At 36.6% G+C, this 15,948-nt stretch overlaps 1 protein-coding gene across 6 annotated transcripts in view; it reads left to right on the top strand.

Annotated features, from left to right (window-relative positions):
• The window catches only part of SLC8A1 (solute carrier family 8 member A1), a 374,985-nt gene that overhangs the window by 304,685 nt on the left and 54,352 nt on the right, over window positions 1-15,948 (top strand). For 3 of the 6 annotated variants that reach the window (XM_079109856.1, XM_079109858.1, XM_079109857.1), the window contains exons 3-7: window positions 6,058-6,164; window positions 9,421-9,441; window positions 9,846-9,863; window positions 9,971-9,985; window positions 14,009-14,077. In XM_079109856.1, the coding sequence (XP_078965982.1) occupies window positions 6,058-6,164; window positions 9,421-9,441; window positions 9,846-9,863; window positions 9,971-9,985; window positions 14,009-14,077 (230 nt within the window). Of the gene's footprint in view, window positions 1-6,057; window positions 6,165-6,709; window positions 6,814-9,420; window positions 9,442-9,845; window positions 9,864-9,970; window positions 9,986-14,008; window positions 14,078-15,948 lie in introns of all 6 variants that reach the window. The other 3 variants (XM_079109859.1, XM_079109860.1, XM_079109861.1) reach the window with 3 other exon arrangements.

Consider the following 15,948-nt stretch of genomic DNA (forward strand, 5'->3'; position numbering starts at 1 on the left):
ACCAATGCTTGTTATCGTTTGTCTTTTTGATTATAGCCATCCTAGCAGGTATGACTTGATATCTCACTGTGACGATAGCTAATACTGCAGAACATCTTTTCATACATGTTTTTGGCCATTTGCCTCTCTCCTTTGGATAAGTGCCCATTTTGGGGTCAGGTTGTCTTTTTAAATTGTCAGAGTTTCTCCTGAAGCTTTTCACATCAGGTATACCATGGATCATATTCTTACCTGATGACATCATTCTGTGGCCAAACAAGTTCTGGGTTCAAATGTGGTTGAGCTAGGTCGCGGCTCTCGCGAGTCTGGGAATCTGGTGACTTTCATGAGGAAGGTTCCAGTCCCAGTACATGGTCTTTCACTGACAAGGCTCAGAGGCTCTCTGGGAGAATGGAAGGGAAGATGAGGCAGTACTGTCTTCTATGGCAATTAACTCTCTTAGATTTGTTTACTCTCCAGATATAACCACTGTTGTGAAAAAAAAAAAAAATCATCAGAGTTCCTATCACTTTCTTGAGAAGGAAATTACTCTGCATGAGTGTAAACTCTGCTGCCTGAATGCTAAAGGTGTTTTCTCATGTATGCTATTAAGGTTGCCTGCTGAGACCAGCACTTCCTGAAAGGAGAAAACAACTTCAAGTACAGGGTACAATCCAGGAAAGAACACCAGTGAAGGACAAAGCAAAATGTTTCTCCAGTGTTTCCACCTAGATTGCGAATACAATCTAAAATTTAGTTTGGCTATGGCTTTCTCAAAATTCTCTCTATTCTTTATTTAATGCATTCTTTTAAATATCTGGACATACATGCTGGTAGTACATTAGTTCCCAGCACTGGCTGCATATTAAAATCACCTGAAAAACTTTTTAAAACTATATTCATGCTGGGTACTTACAACCAAAGAGTTTATTTAGCTTGTCTGGAATGGGCCCAGGCATTTATAGTTTGCAGCACTCCCATGGGTGATTCTAACATGCAGGCAGATCTGAAACATGAACTCTATCACCAGTCTTTTAATTTATAATTGATTATGAACCTAATAAAAGAACCCACTAGCTGTTTTATCAGTGCTTCTTCCACTTCAGCATGCACAGGAGTCATCTGGGACTCTGATTCCATGGATCAGGGATGGGCTTGGTATTCTGCAATTCTAACAGGCAGCCCTAGGTAAGGCTGAGGCTGCTGGTTGGCTACTCAAAATTCTCAAGGTTAGTAAGTCCCTACTTTTTGATGACACTTTTCAATTAAACCTGCATCTCCTTAAATATTTAACTTTCTAAGGCAGCCATTATGGAATATAATATGTGCTGCAATCCTTTCAAAAAAGAATTGAAATTCTATCTTTGTTCATATTGGCAGGCTTGGTTAATGTGAAGATAAAATAGTCTCTATATTAATTTAAAATAATGATCTAGATTCTTTAAAGAGGTCATAAAATATACTGTGCAGTTGAATGAATAAGGGAGCTGCTGGTTGATCGTGGGTCACATAATTGAAAGGTACTGGTCCTTGGAGCCAATCACAGGAGATGTACCTTGTGACCTTGGAAGTTAATGACAGTCATTGTTTTCTCTGTAAATTGTAGGTAGTAAGTATTATTTCTATGTCTGTTAGAAAGATCTATGTATTAAGAAGTGCAAAGTGCCCATCATTCCATTGACCTCTGAGTATGCCTAAAGTAAGGGTAAGTTTTTTAAAAACAAAACAAAAAGGCCATTGCAATATCTAAATATGTGCAATCCTCACTAAAATCTTTTGCGTGTGGATTTAGAAAGGCATCTTCTTTCTAAAACTCCAGCCCATCTTTTTCTCTTCTTCTCATATCAAGGAGAGTCTTAGGGAGAAGAAACTCCAGAAGAACAAAATGAGGTTTAAATTGAAAAAGAGACTGTGTTACCACTTCAGCTTAATAATGAGAGAAAGTTGGAAGAGATTTTCCTTTTCCATCTCCACTCATAAAGCCATGTTTTTCTTTCCTTCCTCACTGTCTGCCTGAGTCACCACCAAATATAAGGACATTTTCTTAGTCTGTTTGAAGCTCTTGGGTCCTTTGAGACCCACCAAATGAGAGGAAGATTGAGAAATAAAATGTAGATGTTGGTTTGGTACTGCAAAGGTACTGCAAAGGTTGGTTTGGTACCACATGAAAGGTACTGCAAAGATCAAAAGAAATGATCTGTATTTTTTCCACCAAATAAGTTTATCTTTCTTAACTAATTTTTTTTTCTAGAAATGGAACCAAAATGTACTGCCTTAAAAATTTTGGCTATATTGAGAAATATTTTAATGTTATCATAAGACGTGAAACTGCTTTGCTAGTTTCCAGAACATAATGATTTTTATGGTACAATGTTCCACTTTAAATAGTTACGTTAAAAATTGAGTTTTCCTTTACCTTCTTTGTAATAATTGTGATGCTTGAAAAGAGCAGGATACCAGTTTTCCTACTTTTTCCTTACCAGTGCAATAATAATACAGAGGTCCTATTTGAATGAAGGGCTACATCTACCTAAGAGTTCCAGTCTTTTTTATTGTTGTTGTTAATCTGTCAGCTTATGGAACTAACAACAGCTATCTGACTGTTACCCATTGGTGAACAGAACAGCCATCATGAATGTGTGTTATCAGGGAGATGGAGCTCCTGTGACTTGCAATTGGCTTTGTAAATGTAAAGAGGCCATCTGAAGGATCTTCAAGTTCCCTCAGTCCTTGAGTTTGTCTTTTTACTGTAGAAGTGTGAGGAACAGAGGCATTCCTCTTCCTTTTATCAACCTAGAATAAACTGGATTCCTCACCAAACCAACCCCGTCTCATGTAACATCTGCTTGTGATGAAGAAGTAGCAGTAGTATCTTCTTTATCCATGAAGCTCTGGAAGGTGAGAAGGCATCCCAAGGATGTGTTCCTTTAAAAATGACATTGGTTCATTCATCCTTGCTTGGGGAAAAAAATAGTTCTATCCTGGTGCAAATGATAAACATTATGCTGCCTTCTGGGTTTGCCTCTCTTGATGTAGAGGGCTAGTTCATAAGGACTGATTTCTTCGTCCTGCCCCTTTAGATCGACTGAAATGTCCTTTAATAATCATGTTTCCTATTAATAGTTTTATTGTGCAAGAGAAGCTAAATCAATATATAATTTAATGGCTCCTTCTGTCAGGGGCATTATTGATTCTATTACTGATGACTTTGAAATGATATGCCATTATGCAAATGCCATCTATTTTAGATGTCTTTACAAGGCACCTACAGATGTACTTTTTTCTTCATCTTTCATTTGCCTGTCTCATGATTATCAAATACTGGAATATTTTCTGAAGATTATGAGCCTAGTGAATACTGATACTCCAGATAAAATATAAATGCTTATTTTATTATGCAAATAAATTACACCATGGGGCTATTTAACTCTATTCTCATACTTATCACTTCTCAAAGTATAGAAAGTAAAATTATTACAATAGAGGATTAAATTCTATTATATTCTCCAGAGATTAGAAACAATTTTTTTTTGGTTGTTTCTGTTCATTTGTGAATGAGTTGTTGTATTGCCAGTGGGCATAAAACTGGTACCTTCCCTATACATACACTCATTCCATTGGCAACACTATGCAATCATCCCAACTTTGCTTTCTTTATTTCTACAATCCAATAAAATAGGAGAGACAGGCTGGTTTGGGAATACAAACTGATGTCACTCAGTTTTCGACTACCATAATAATACAAAATAGGTTTAGAAAACTTATTTTATGTAAATTTTTAAACAATGTTCTTTAAAGTTAGATTTTCTGAAAACTAGCAAAGCAGTTATAAGTCTTATAACAACATGAAAGTATTTCTCAATAAGGCCACATTTTTTATGGTTCACTTTCTTGGGGGAAAAAACATTTGGTTAAGAAAGATGAAATGTTTTTAAGTAATACAAGTAAGAATGTTGCAACATGACTCTCTCACAATGGGGTGTCCCAGTTCAATGCACCCCAGGATGAAGTGCCTTGACAACGAATATTGGGCTGTCAGTCCCAAGGACAGTAGTATGGCCTTTCAATGCCTCTCACTCCCATGGTCTCATGATGCTGGTAGCTTTAGTAGATGCACAGCTACACTTTAAAATCTTGAGACTACAAGACAGTAAGTTAGAAATTAAAACCTACAATGCACAAATTTTGATAACAAAGAGACAGTGTTAGGTTTTAGTAAGGTAAATTTGATTTAATTTATAAGATCAAATCCAGTTCTGAAATAGAAAGTACATTCACATGTGTCCTCTTGTGCTTCTTCCAATATTTTATATTTTTCAGATATAAAGGAACAATTATCTCGGTTTAGTCAGGTCAAACTGATTTTTTAAATATATACAAAGTAAATAGGTGAATTCCAGAAAATAGTTCTAAAAGTTAGACATGAACTGTTCACTCTATACATGTAATTGAACTTTGTTATACTTCATTTATAGTATTCTAGAATAAATGATTATTGCTTTAGTCATTTATAATTGCTAATCTAGTGTTAGTCTTTGAGGACAGAGCTGAGATAGAAAAGACACATTCAGGAGCTCACACTTCTTAGGAGCAAGAATTTGGGATGTTATCATCATGCAGCAAGCTCTTGAGCTGAGAAAAATAGAGTTATATTATAAGACTCCAAAGTCCAGAATTGAGCACTTAATTTCATTTCTACAGTGCTAAGCCAAGAAAGCAAGACTTAAGCATTTGCCATTGGAGGTTGAGAAAACCAGAGTATTAAAAGCAACTTCTAACTTCATACTAGAAAAGATGCTCTTAGCATGCATAGATCTAAGTGATACTTGAAGGCTTTGATCAATAAAATAAAAACAAGACAATAGACTGATTTCCTTCCAGAAGACCTAGAAAATTCCACCAAAGTTAACAAATGTCAAAGCCATGAAAACTTTGTGTCTATAACAACATATTGTTGCAAAAGCTGTAATCAGAAGTGGTTTTGGCCAATATACTTAATTTCTTTCCCAAAGATTAATCAGCATCCATGGACTCTGAATAAGCTGTAATACAGAACATGTTTAAACCTTAATTACTTCCAAGGTAACATTAGATTGATTTATTTTCAGAATCATCAAGGACACTTATTAGGAAGTTGGAATTTGCATAATAGTTGCATTTGTCCTACCTACCTGTCAGTCAATCACAGCTATAGGACCACAGGGCAGAACTGCTGAAGGCTGGGTTACTGAGGAATTCTTTTCCAAACACCTAGGTGTTTCAACTCCCTTAGGTAGAATTTGAAAGTAGTGTAAATGGCGTATTTAGTGAAAGTCCAAACTCGACTTTGAGAGAAATGAAAATAACTACAACAGCACAAGTCTTCCCCACCCACATCACTGCCACCCCACTTTCAAAACAGCTGTTTCGAGGTCACAGCTTCCATCTTTAGAAAAACAAAAAAACATGAAGAACTTCCTGTTGTGGTTGAGGTGGAAAATCTGCTTAACCTGAATAAGAGTTAGATTCTAGGACACTGGGTGTAGTAAAAGACTTTAAATTTTCTTTTGTGATGCTTTCGTACATTTATTATTTCAATAAAATTTTATGATGCAAATATTAAGTTTGGAAATATTGAAAAGCACAATGAAAGAAACAATGACCCACCAGCCTATTGCTTAGAGATAAACTCTGTTAAAATTTTGTTGTGATTTATTGACTTGTTCTAAAGGACTGAGTAGGACACAGCTCAGATAATGGCTAAGGCATTTATTAAATAAATATGTTTTTCTTTTCTTATTATTGTGATATGTATTTTTCTGCTTTTCCTTTTCGTGATGATGATAACTTATTAGTACTGAGTACTACATTGTCCAAATGAGTTCTGTGACCCTGGGCAGCGAGCTATGCATTGGGTGGTCTCTTTAGTCTTTCAGACCTATCTGATACCCCTTCTTGAGGAAAAAACTCAAAGTACAGACGTTTCGCGATTGCTGTTTTCTGGAAGAAGTGCAACGTGTTAACCTGGCTTTCCTCTTTTCTATGTTCCTTCTCTTTCCTCTTCCCTTGTTCGTCAATTTCTATTCTTCTCTATTTCAGCAAAACAATATCAGTCAAGGTAATTGATGATGAGGAGTATGAGAAAAACAAGACCTTCTTCCTTGAGATTGGAGAGCCCCGCCTGGTGGAGATGAGTGAGAAGAAAGGTGGGGGAGCTGCTCCAGGGCTGAGCCCTACAGCTTCTGCTGGCCTGTGCCGCCCTGGATGCCTGCACTCTTCAGAACATGACTTACAATGCACACATCCCTCCACCTATGTAACAGGGCATAGATCTCACACTCGGCTGCAGGGAGCCAGGTCTGCAGCAGCTTCAGCAATTTATGGCCACTCTGCACATGTCAGATCTAAAAGATTAATTGTCAGTGCAGTCAATCAAACCTCCATTTCTGGGAAAATTGGTGCAGATGCTAGGCGATGTTAAAAATGAAGCCAGATTTCTGATTTACCTTCCTAATCTGGGTGTGTGACGGCTAACCCAAGCAGGAAGAATTCATGCAAGAGATACATGAGCACAGAAAATTTAACTGGGGCCAGCTGAGAGCACCAAGATGCCCTTTTACATACATCTGGAGGTCCATGTGCTGCCAGTTCTCCCTCCGTAACATCACAGTAACATCCGGCTTGGTGGACATCTAGAGCATGAGCGTGTGACTCCAACCATTTGTTTTGCCTTTGTCTTGTGTTCCCACAGGAAGATCATTACCATTAGAATATTTGATCGTGAGGAATATGAGAAAGAGTGCAGTTTCTCCCTTGTGCTTGAGGAACCAAAATGGATAAGAAGAGGAATGAAAGGTGTGAGAGTATACAAAGACATACCAGCGAGAAATTGTACTCTTCTCTCTCTGTGTCTCCCTACTCTCACACTTAACTCTCTCCTCTTCCTCGGCTTCCAAGTACTAAACTCCATTGCCTCTGAAGCTTTAGCAGGTCCATTTCCCTTCCCTAACCCTCACGGGCACCAAGCAGTACCCATTTTCCTCAGGAAATGCAGACTCACCTCAATCGCATTCAGATTTTATAAATCCTAGAAGGTATTTCTGCAATTCAGAAATGACGATGTTAAAAAATGTGCTTAGTTTTTCACTATGTAAAGTTCACTCTAAAACATGGCTGCAACTATTAAATCTTCCCTAAAATGATAGTGATAAAGACAGCTTCATATCTTGTCAATCATGCCTCAGTGAAGCTTCTAGAAGAAGAAAAAAACTACTTCATACCTATTAGTGACAACAAATAAGTCTAATGACAATAAGAAATTTCAGAAGAATCCATTAATTCTGTAAAAAGAACCCAGTTTTTAAAATAAACTTATAAGAACAAAGATCCTTAAAAAGTAATGTTACTTGTATTGAAGTGCCTTAAAAAGTAGTGTTACTTGTATTGAAGTGCTCATTTTGGCATGTTTTTAAGATTAAATATGACTTTTTAAAGGTAACATACATATGAAACTGTAGTCATATCCATTTTCTTTAATTGGAAAGACATGGTCCTTTGATAAGAATTTAAGCCTTGCTTAAGATCTATCTAACCTTATGTTCTAAAATCTTTTCATCCTTATAGAATTAATTAATTTTAATATGTATAGTATAAATAAAAAATTAAGCAGCAGTATCCTTATAACTATATTTTGTTTATTCATATAGTTGCAGAAAATATTTGAAAAGGGAGACAATTTTCTTTCCTATCTTTGTTTTGTATCTATTTTATATGGCCTAAATTTAATAAGGGTGAACAGGAATTTTATTTCAGCTTTACCTATGATCTTTTATTCTGAAATATTACTAGGACTCCCTATGATGATCGTCTTAACAGTGACGACATTTAAAAAGTCCTGTTGATATAACTGCATGTATAAAATGAGCATACCACATGTTAATAGGTCTTATTAATTATATATACACTTGGTAAGAGGAGTATAGAAGAAGATTAGGTTGACAACACTGCAAGAAGTTTTTACTTTTACGTGTAAATGAAAAAATAAAATTTACAGGACTTATTCCAAGATAGACCCAACATTTGGGGAAATTTAACTTCACATTTATGAGAACTCACTCATCAGGATCCATTAGATTTTTTTTTTCCTTAAGGGCATGTCCCTGACCTGAACAAGATTAAAATGGCAATAGAAGCCTTTGGAATGATGGATAAAGGAGCACTTTGGAACCCATTTGAATGCATTTTATTTAATAAGTTCCATAGGCAGTAAGTGGAAGAAAAAGAGACTTCATAAAATTGTGCTGATGTCTTACAAAGATGGGATCAAAAATGCCTCATTAACATCCAGAGAAAAGCACTTAGTTCTAAATGTATTCCTCCAAAGAGATGTCTTTTATCTCAAGGAAGAGCATCTTGGATACAGTTCTTTCAATTGTCATTTTAGTAAAATATGCCTTCCTGTGAAAGCAAATTAAAATTCCTTGATGGCGCTACCCACTCTCTCACCGCCAAGTGGATTCTTTTCACTATAAATAAAATTACTGACTTGTTATAGAAAGTACCTTCTAAGGCCACTACCATTAGAGAGAAAACTGGGTCTAAAAATGTAATTGTAGGATTTCTATCTACAGCTCAGAAAGCCATTTATTTGATATATTTAGCCAAGTAGGTTTTACTAAAATAAAGTGCTGCCTTCCAGACTGGGTTTAAAGGATATAACCTAAAAGACAAATTATTTGCTTCCTTCACCCTCCCTGCTTTGTCAGTTTCTGTGGAGTTATATATCCACTAGAAGTATCTGGTTATCTAATCTTGTGCAGAAGTCATTGATGAGAACACACAAATAAATGTCAATTCTTGGGACTCTAAGGATTTATAAATTTTTGAAACGTTAGCAATCAACGGGGACCAAAATACCATCCAAGTAACATGTCCAAAAAGAGGACTGGAAGGGTCAAAGTCTCCTTCCAGGCAGGGCAGTTAAATGGAACATCTTAGGATCTTTTATCTGTTCTTGCTGATTAAAATGAATGATACTTGAGATTCTGGATCACTATACTCCCAAATGCTGGACTGATTAATTCCCAGGCAATATTTAATGAGGAAGACAACTTCAAATCAGAGTTAAGGAATAACTTCATTCCATGTTTCTACTATATTTTGTAAACATATACACTGTTTATAAGCACATAGTAGAATTATTTTGCTAAATGTCAAAAACAAATGATTCATAAGGTGATTTTTCCCCTAGACACACATATTTGCAGAACTATCTGTTTGGATCTTTAATTTGGAAGTATTCCCAACACCACCTAAGTACCCTTGGGTGCACCAATTATTTTAGCAGTGGTTTTTACCTCACTAATCAGATCTACCTGGATTTCTTTCTGCTGATATTCCTCTTGCTTTCATTATTCATCTGGTCTCTTATTCTGTGTTTGTCTTTGTCTGTTTCCTTCACAGCCCTGTTATTGAATGAGCTTGGTAAGCACTTCATTTCTTGCACTTCCTTTCCATTTTTTCTAGGTTATTTTCCATTTCTGTTAGATAATCTACTCTGATTTTTATCTCTATTGATTTGCTAGCAAGATTGTTGTTTAGGGTCATTGGCCTCATTTTAGTTAGGGCCAAATAATTTATGTTACATTTTTAATTTAGTATAAACTTTTGAAAATCATAGATTTCTTAGGTATGCACCAGTTTGTGCACTAAAAATTCCATAATCTTAAAGGAATTAGTGATCAGTCATGAGTGAATATTTTCATATTCTTAATTGTGAATATAATTTGGCAAGTTTCCATAACTTGGGTGGGTTGTCAGTAACTGGTATATGTTACTTAGAGTGTAAAGTTGAATTGTAACATTTATTTATTTTTTTTCTTTTTTAGGTGGCTTCACAATAACAGGTATGAATTTTAAAGTCTAATATTACTTTTTTTTTTTTTACTATCTGTTCCCAACATATTATTCCTTTTAAAATTTCATTTCTCATTTTTATTTGCTTTTAATAAAGGAAAATACCTGTATGGTAAGAGTTTTATTTTGTTTAAAGTTTCCTTTTTTCCCCCAGTAATCTAAAAATCAAACCCAACCCACATCTTATGTAACTTGCTTTAACATTGAACTATGGCACTTGGTGTGCTCTTGCTGATTTTTCACATTTAACATGTTATGATTTAACATGTGTGTGTGCTGTGTTTATTTGTATGAACATTCACTGACATTTTGACACCTGGCCAACTTACAGATATTCACATAACACTAATAATGTGCAGCACACTCTGATAGATGCCACACGCAGGTCTAGAATAAGCACAAGTGCCATTCTCAAAAAAAAAAATCCTGGGAGGTGACAAGGTCGTTCAATCTCAGGATCCTATTAATAGATAATTAATAGATAATGCAGGCTGGGAGAGAACTGAGGAGTTCCTTCCCTTCAATCCACTACATCAATCTGAGTCCCTTTTTGAGGACTTAGTTTTAGTATTAATAACATGATAACTATTATTTCTGTTGCTTGAAATGTATCATAGAGTACACTATAAAAACTCAAATGCCAATCAGAAAGCTTAAAACTCTTAAACAGGAACTGGTATCAACCTATGTTGATCACATTATTTAGCACAACTCTAAAGCTATTTTTGGGGCATAAATGAATGATATTTCCCAACAGTATCTTATTTTGACCCCAAATATCATCTTACCTTTTTGGAAATATCTATGTAGTTGTAAAGGGAGATTAATATCAAATGGTAGTTCTGATTTGTCTGAAGCTTCAGGTTGAAGATATCTCCAATGGCCTTTTCTGACATAATGTGCAAATACAAAAAATTTTCAATGTATTATACAGATATCAAAAAATTTAAATCAGAGCTGAATGAAAGCATTTAGAAGGAAATATTAAGATTTCTTTTAATGAAAATGCAATTGTGGAAGTTGTGGTTATTATAAACCACTGTTAGTGTTGATTTGTAAACGCAGTTCCAAATTGTGTCCAAAGTAGGACCTTCTAAATATGGGCAATTTCACAAGGAATGTGCTCCTCTAGACACAATATTCCATGACAAAATGATTCATAGATTCTTAGAAGCATAGAAATTGAAGAGGATAAAAATGTTAAACAGGAAAAGTCCTCAGATAGGAGTCCTTAAATCTGATGCATTTGAAGTTCTCCCAGGTCAGATTCCCCCCTGTCTGTATGGCTGAAGTTATTTATGAATCCAAGTGCAGGGATTTACAGTTATTTTTAAAAACTTTTATTTCTTTTTCTCATCTCATCATTTTAACTCTTTGAGGCTTTCTTGGAAACATTCTGATTCTGTCACCTAGGATGAATTAGTTTCCCTTGAGAGATCTGAGGATGATAGAAATTGGCAAGCCAGCCTTTATGACTTCATGGAAGCAATAATTTTCCTAAGTTAACCATCATAGAAATCGTATATATCTAGCAGCACCTTCAATCCTATGGAGCCTAATAGTGAGATCCTAACTAAGACTCTTAGAGTCAAGCAAGTGGATGGGGGTAGCAGGTAGAGAAGAGGAAAAGAGAAGGTACTAGTGAATGAAATTGACCTTATTATGTTATGTTCATGTATAAATAGGGCATAGTTAATCCCATACTTTAATGCATATTTGTAATGCACCAATTTTTTAAATTGGGGCGTGGGGATAGAATTCCTAGTTAAAACATATTGATGTTTTCAGATTGTCTTTTTTCATAATCAGTGAATATGTATGAAGTTCATTTTTGGGACCTGCCTTCCATGTCATGTGAATAATCCTCCCTTTTAGTATCTCTGGTAATGGAATCCTAGTTTTCTTTTGCCAGAAATGTTTCATATCAAATTCTATCAGCTCTACCCAGTAATGCTCAATGTTTCCTTCCTTGGCTGCATCTGACATCCAAGATGACAGAATCATTTCCTCCAAAAGTTTCTACCAATTCAGGTCATTCACTAAGTCCTTCCTATGACTGAAACCATAATCTGAAATAGCATTTTTTTTCTATTGCTACTATTTCCTCCCAAGATTTGAAATTAATACAGTTATAATAAGAGAATGTTCTACAGCTCTCTGAGAATTTCTGTGTTGGCCTGTCCATTTCTACTTAGCTAGAAGTTACCTCATTTTACGTTACCCTACTTCCTCTGGAAGAGACCAGAATGCCCAGGATTTTGCTGATGTCCCTGAGGAAAGATCTAAAACTCGGGCCTACACAATGAAAAGCAGAGTTAAGCCCTAAAGAGCTTTTCTTTGAAGTCAGTTGGAGGCTTTGAAGTCAAGGTTTTGAGACGCAGGGAAAGTAGAGAAGAATTAATCTAGCCCTTGGACTTGCCTGCAGCTTTTAGGAGGACTTGTACAGCTAAGTGTGAATGTCTAAATTTGAAGCAGGTCATATGGAAATTGAAAAAGCAATTTGGTCCACGGCCTAATTCCAATATTTTAGAGATCTCATTAGCTGTGGACATAAAATAGTAAAGGTGCTTTTGGAATTCACAGATCTTTACCTTTTGTTTTAGACCTTGCCTCATTGAAAGACCCTTGTTTGGATCTATGATCTCATTCCCCCTTGACCTTCCAGTTGTTTTGATAACAGCCTGTACATTATAGCTCATTAGAGTTTGTAATGAATATCATTTTGTCACCATTCTTATGGTTTTTATTGTTCTTACTTAGAGGGGAGGTGAAAGGTTCAAAGAGATTAATTATTCTACCCCAAATCACCCATTCAAGACTCAGAGCCAGGCACTCTGACTTTAAAGAAAAGGCCATGTAATGATTGTCTAACCATGGCATTCAATTTCCGCCCTCCTAACTGCATCTTGAAATTACACGTTGAGCCCCTTTTCAATCCAAAGCCCAGCTATGTCTCATAAATGCCATTATTATGAATTCTAGTCAAAGGAAAAGTGAGGGAGATGCCAAAAGGGGTGAAATAAGCACACAAATATGCATATTTTTAATAAAATTCAGCATTCTGACTCAATATGGAGATAAAGAAGTATTTTTGTTTCCCTTAACACTTCTAAGACCTGTAGTTATAGGATTTCCTAATTAAAATTATATAGCACCCAATATACCTCTTTAATATTACTCCTCCAATCCTATTATGCTCATGTAACAGACTTAATAAGGTATATGTCTTTTTAAGGAAGTAGAACTATGAAAATTCTAGTAGTTGGAAACACTTTCATCACTCCAATTTATAGGTTAGAGGAACAAACCCTTCAAGTTTGCTTCATTTTACATTTGAGAAGATTGAGTCTCCAGGAAGAAAAATGCCTTGTCCAAGTTTACGTGCCAAGAAAATGGCAGACCTGGCACTCGGTTCTGGGTCTCATGACTCTCAAGTCAGTTCTAGGTAGCTCTTGGTAGAAGAAAACAGCAGGTGATCTGTTAAGCCAGGATTTCAGTGAAAACCCAAGACCTGGTTAATCCAATGGTTGCCATGATGATGACTTACACTTACTAAACTTGCAAGTGTGTGTAGCATTCTCCTATTCAGACTGCTCTGAACCAAATGCAATAAGCATGTTCCCAGATGTTGTTCCACCCTCAAACAAACCTGCAACATAGAGCAGATAATATTATCTACATTTTATATGTGGGGAAACTGGAGAAATGGCCTAGTCAGTTCGTACTGTTGTTGGCACTCATAGGCTTCAGAATCAGAACAACTATCATTGTACCAATGCTTTCTGTTGTTTCATGATGCCTCTGGAATCAGTCATTTGAAGAATTTGGATACTTCATCTCATAGAGCTGCAGGAATATGACCATACCCCTTACCATGGGGCATGTGGTTCATTAACAAAATATGGTTTGTCTTGTGAAATACTTGCCCCATCTGTGGGCAGTAACCTCCATCCATAACTACCAGAGCTCCCTCCTGTTACCTACACAGGGGTGACCTACAACCACTCAAGCCCTAAACTAACATTGCTTGTAGTGTGTGCTTCTGGGTATGCGGGTTAGCTTACTAATTCCACAAATCTCTGATAATAAATCAATGCACTCCATTCCGCTGATTTTCTGCCTATCCTTTTGCTAGGCCAACCTGTCGTCAGGAAAGTTCATGCTAGAGAACATCCGATTCCCTCCACCGTAATCACCTTCGCAGGTACTCGTTTCATTACGGTCCTTGGAGTGTTCTTTGGGTCTTTAGATTCATATGGTTTTACCCTGTCCCCTCTAAAGCATTGCTGTGTAATGCAGTGGCATCTCTGGACACTGAGGAATGCCACGGATTAACGACAAAACACAAGCCACATCAGGGTAGAACAGGGTAGCATGGAGGTGGCAGCATGGACTGATAGAGCAGTTGATTCAGTGGCCTCTCCCTCTCTGTCTCAATGTTCCAAATATCTCACAAATATCTCTTCTCACTCTTGAGTCTTTCATCCTAAAAATGATAAAATTTTCTTAAAATTCAAGCCATATTTCTTCCCAGATCCTGCCTTTCCTCATGTAGAGTTGATAGTACATACGTGGGGTTTCTCCACAGAAGAATGGAGGAACATTGGCAGAGTGATGAGGGTGTCATCATCAGGTCTACTCTAGGTTTAAGCTGGATAGCATCTCCTAGAACTCAGCCTCTGAATGAGAACAGGAATCTTGCTTATCCATCGTCACTGTTGCCCATCACTAGAAGCCATGGTGGTAGAAACACTTCTGCCTGACCCCAAGGGACTTTTCCTCAACCTCACAGCCCATACTCTACCAAATAACCATGAAATCCAGTTCTGACTACAAAATTGTTTCAGAAATTTCCTCAGGGAAATAGAAATATCAAAGTTTTGGAGCACCAATCAGAGACCAGCCAGAGTGTCAAGTGATCCCTACTTTCTGACTTGTCACTACAGTTCTGAATGAAGGACCAAAATAATATTGAACAAAGTGTTCTACTTCTGGTTTTGTGCCCTTTTCCCAATTCTACATGGTTTGTTAATGTTTTAGTAAGCATTTTCACTGCTGTGACCAAAAGGAGAAGTTTATTTGACACTCACGGTTTCAGAGGTCTCAGTCCATAGATGGTCAACTTCATTGCTCTAAGCCAGAGATGAGGAAGGATATCATAGCAGAGGAAAGCAGCTCAGGACATCACACCAGGAAGCAGAGAAAGAGTTTTCCTCTTATAAAGGACAAATATGGATCCCAAAGGCATGCCCCAAGGACCCACTTCCTCCAGCCATTACTGCCTATGGTTGCCACCCAGGGATTAATGCACTGATTAGGTTGAAACTCTCATAACCCAATCATTTCACCTCTAAACTTTCTTACATTGTCTCACACATGGGCTTTTGGGGGACACCTAATATCTAAACCATAACAGTTAAGATCAAAAGTTATGACTACGCCAAAGAACATCAATAGTAATTCCTCATGTATAGATCTCTATTCTGAGATAGACCATGTGGATTGTGTTGTTCCCTGAAAGGGATGCCTGCTTACCTCACAGTGAAGCTGCTTCAAAATGCACACAGATCCAGGAAGCATTAGAAGCAGCTCTTTTATAATTCTGCTTTCCTCAGATCTCAGGTACCTATTACCTTTTATTATTTGCTGCTTGTAAAAGCAACCACCCAAAATAAGGGAGATTCTCCTACTGGTGATTTTATCACAGAATTGTTTTACTGACTTTTAACAGTGGCAATTAATTATGCATTTTATCTTTAAGTTGTTTGGGTTAGTTAAGACTATGCTGTTAATGTAGTTTATTCTCAACTCCTCAATAAAATATGATGAGTTTTGAAAGTATACATGTGTACACAGGGAAGACACACACACACACACACACACACACACACACACACACACACACAGAAAGAGAGAGAATTAATTTTCTCTATCTGAGAAACAAAACCAAAACCAAAGCATGTTACCACTGCATAAGTGAGGAAATAAACTGACCTCAACAAGACTAAAATGAGCTGGTTTTGATCCAGTGTTCCAAGTGGAAAGGAAACAAACATTATAGTTGATCCAAAGGGG

This window comes from Sciurus vulgaris, assembly GCF_902686455.1.
Source record: "Sciurus vulgaris genome assembly, chromosome: 14".
NCBI lineage: Eukaryota > Metazoa > Chordata > Mammalia > Rodentia > Sciuridae > Sciurus > Sciurus vulgaris.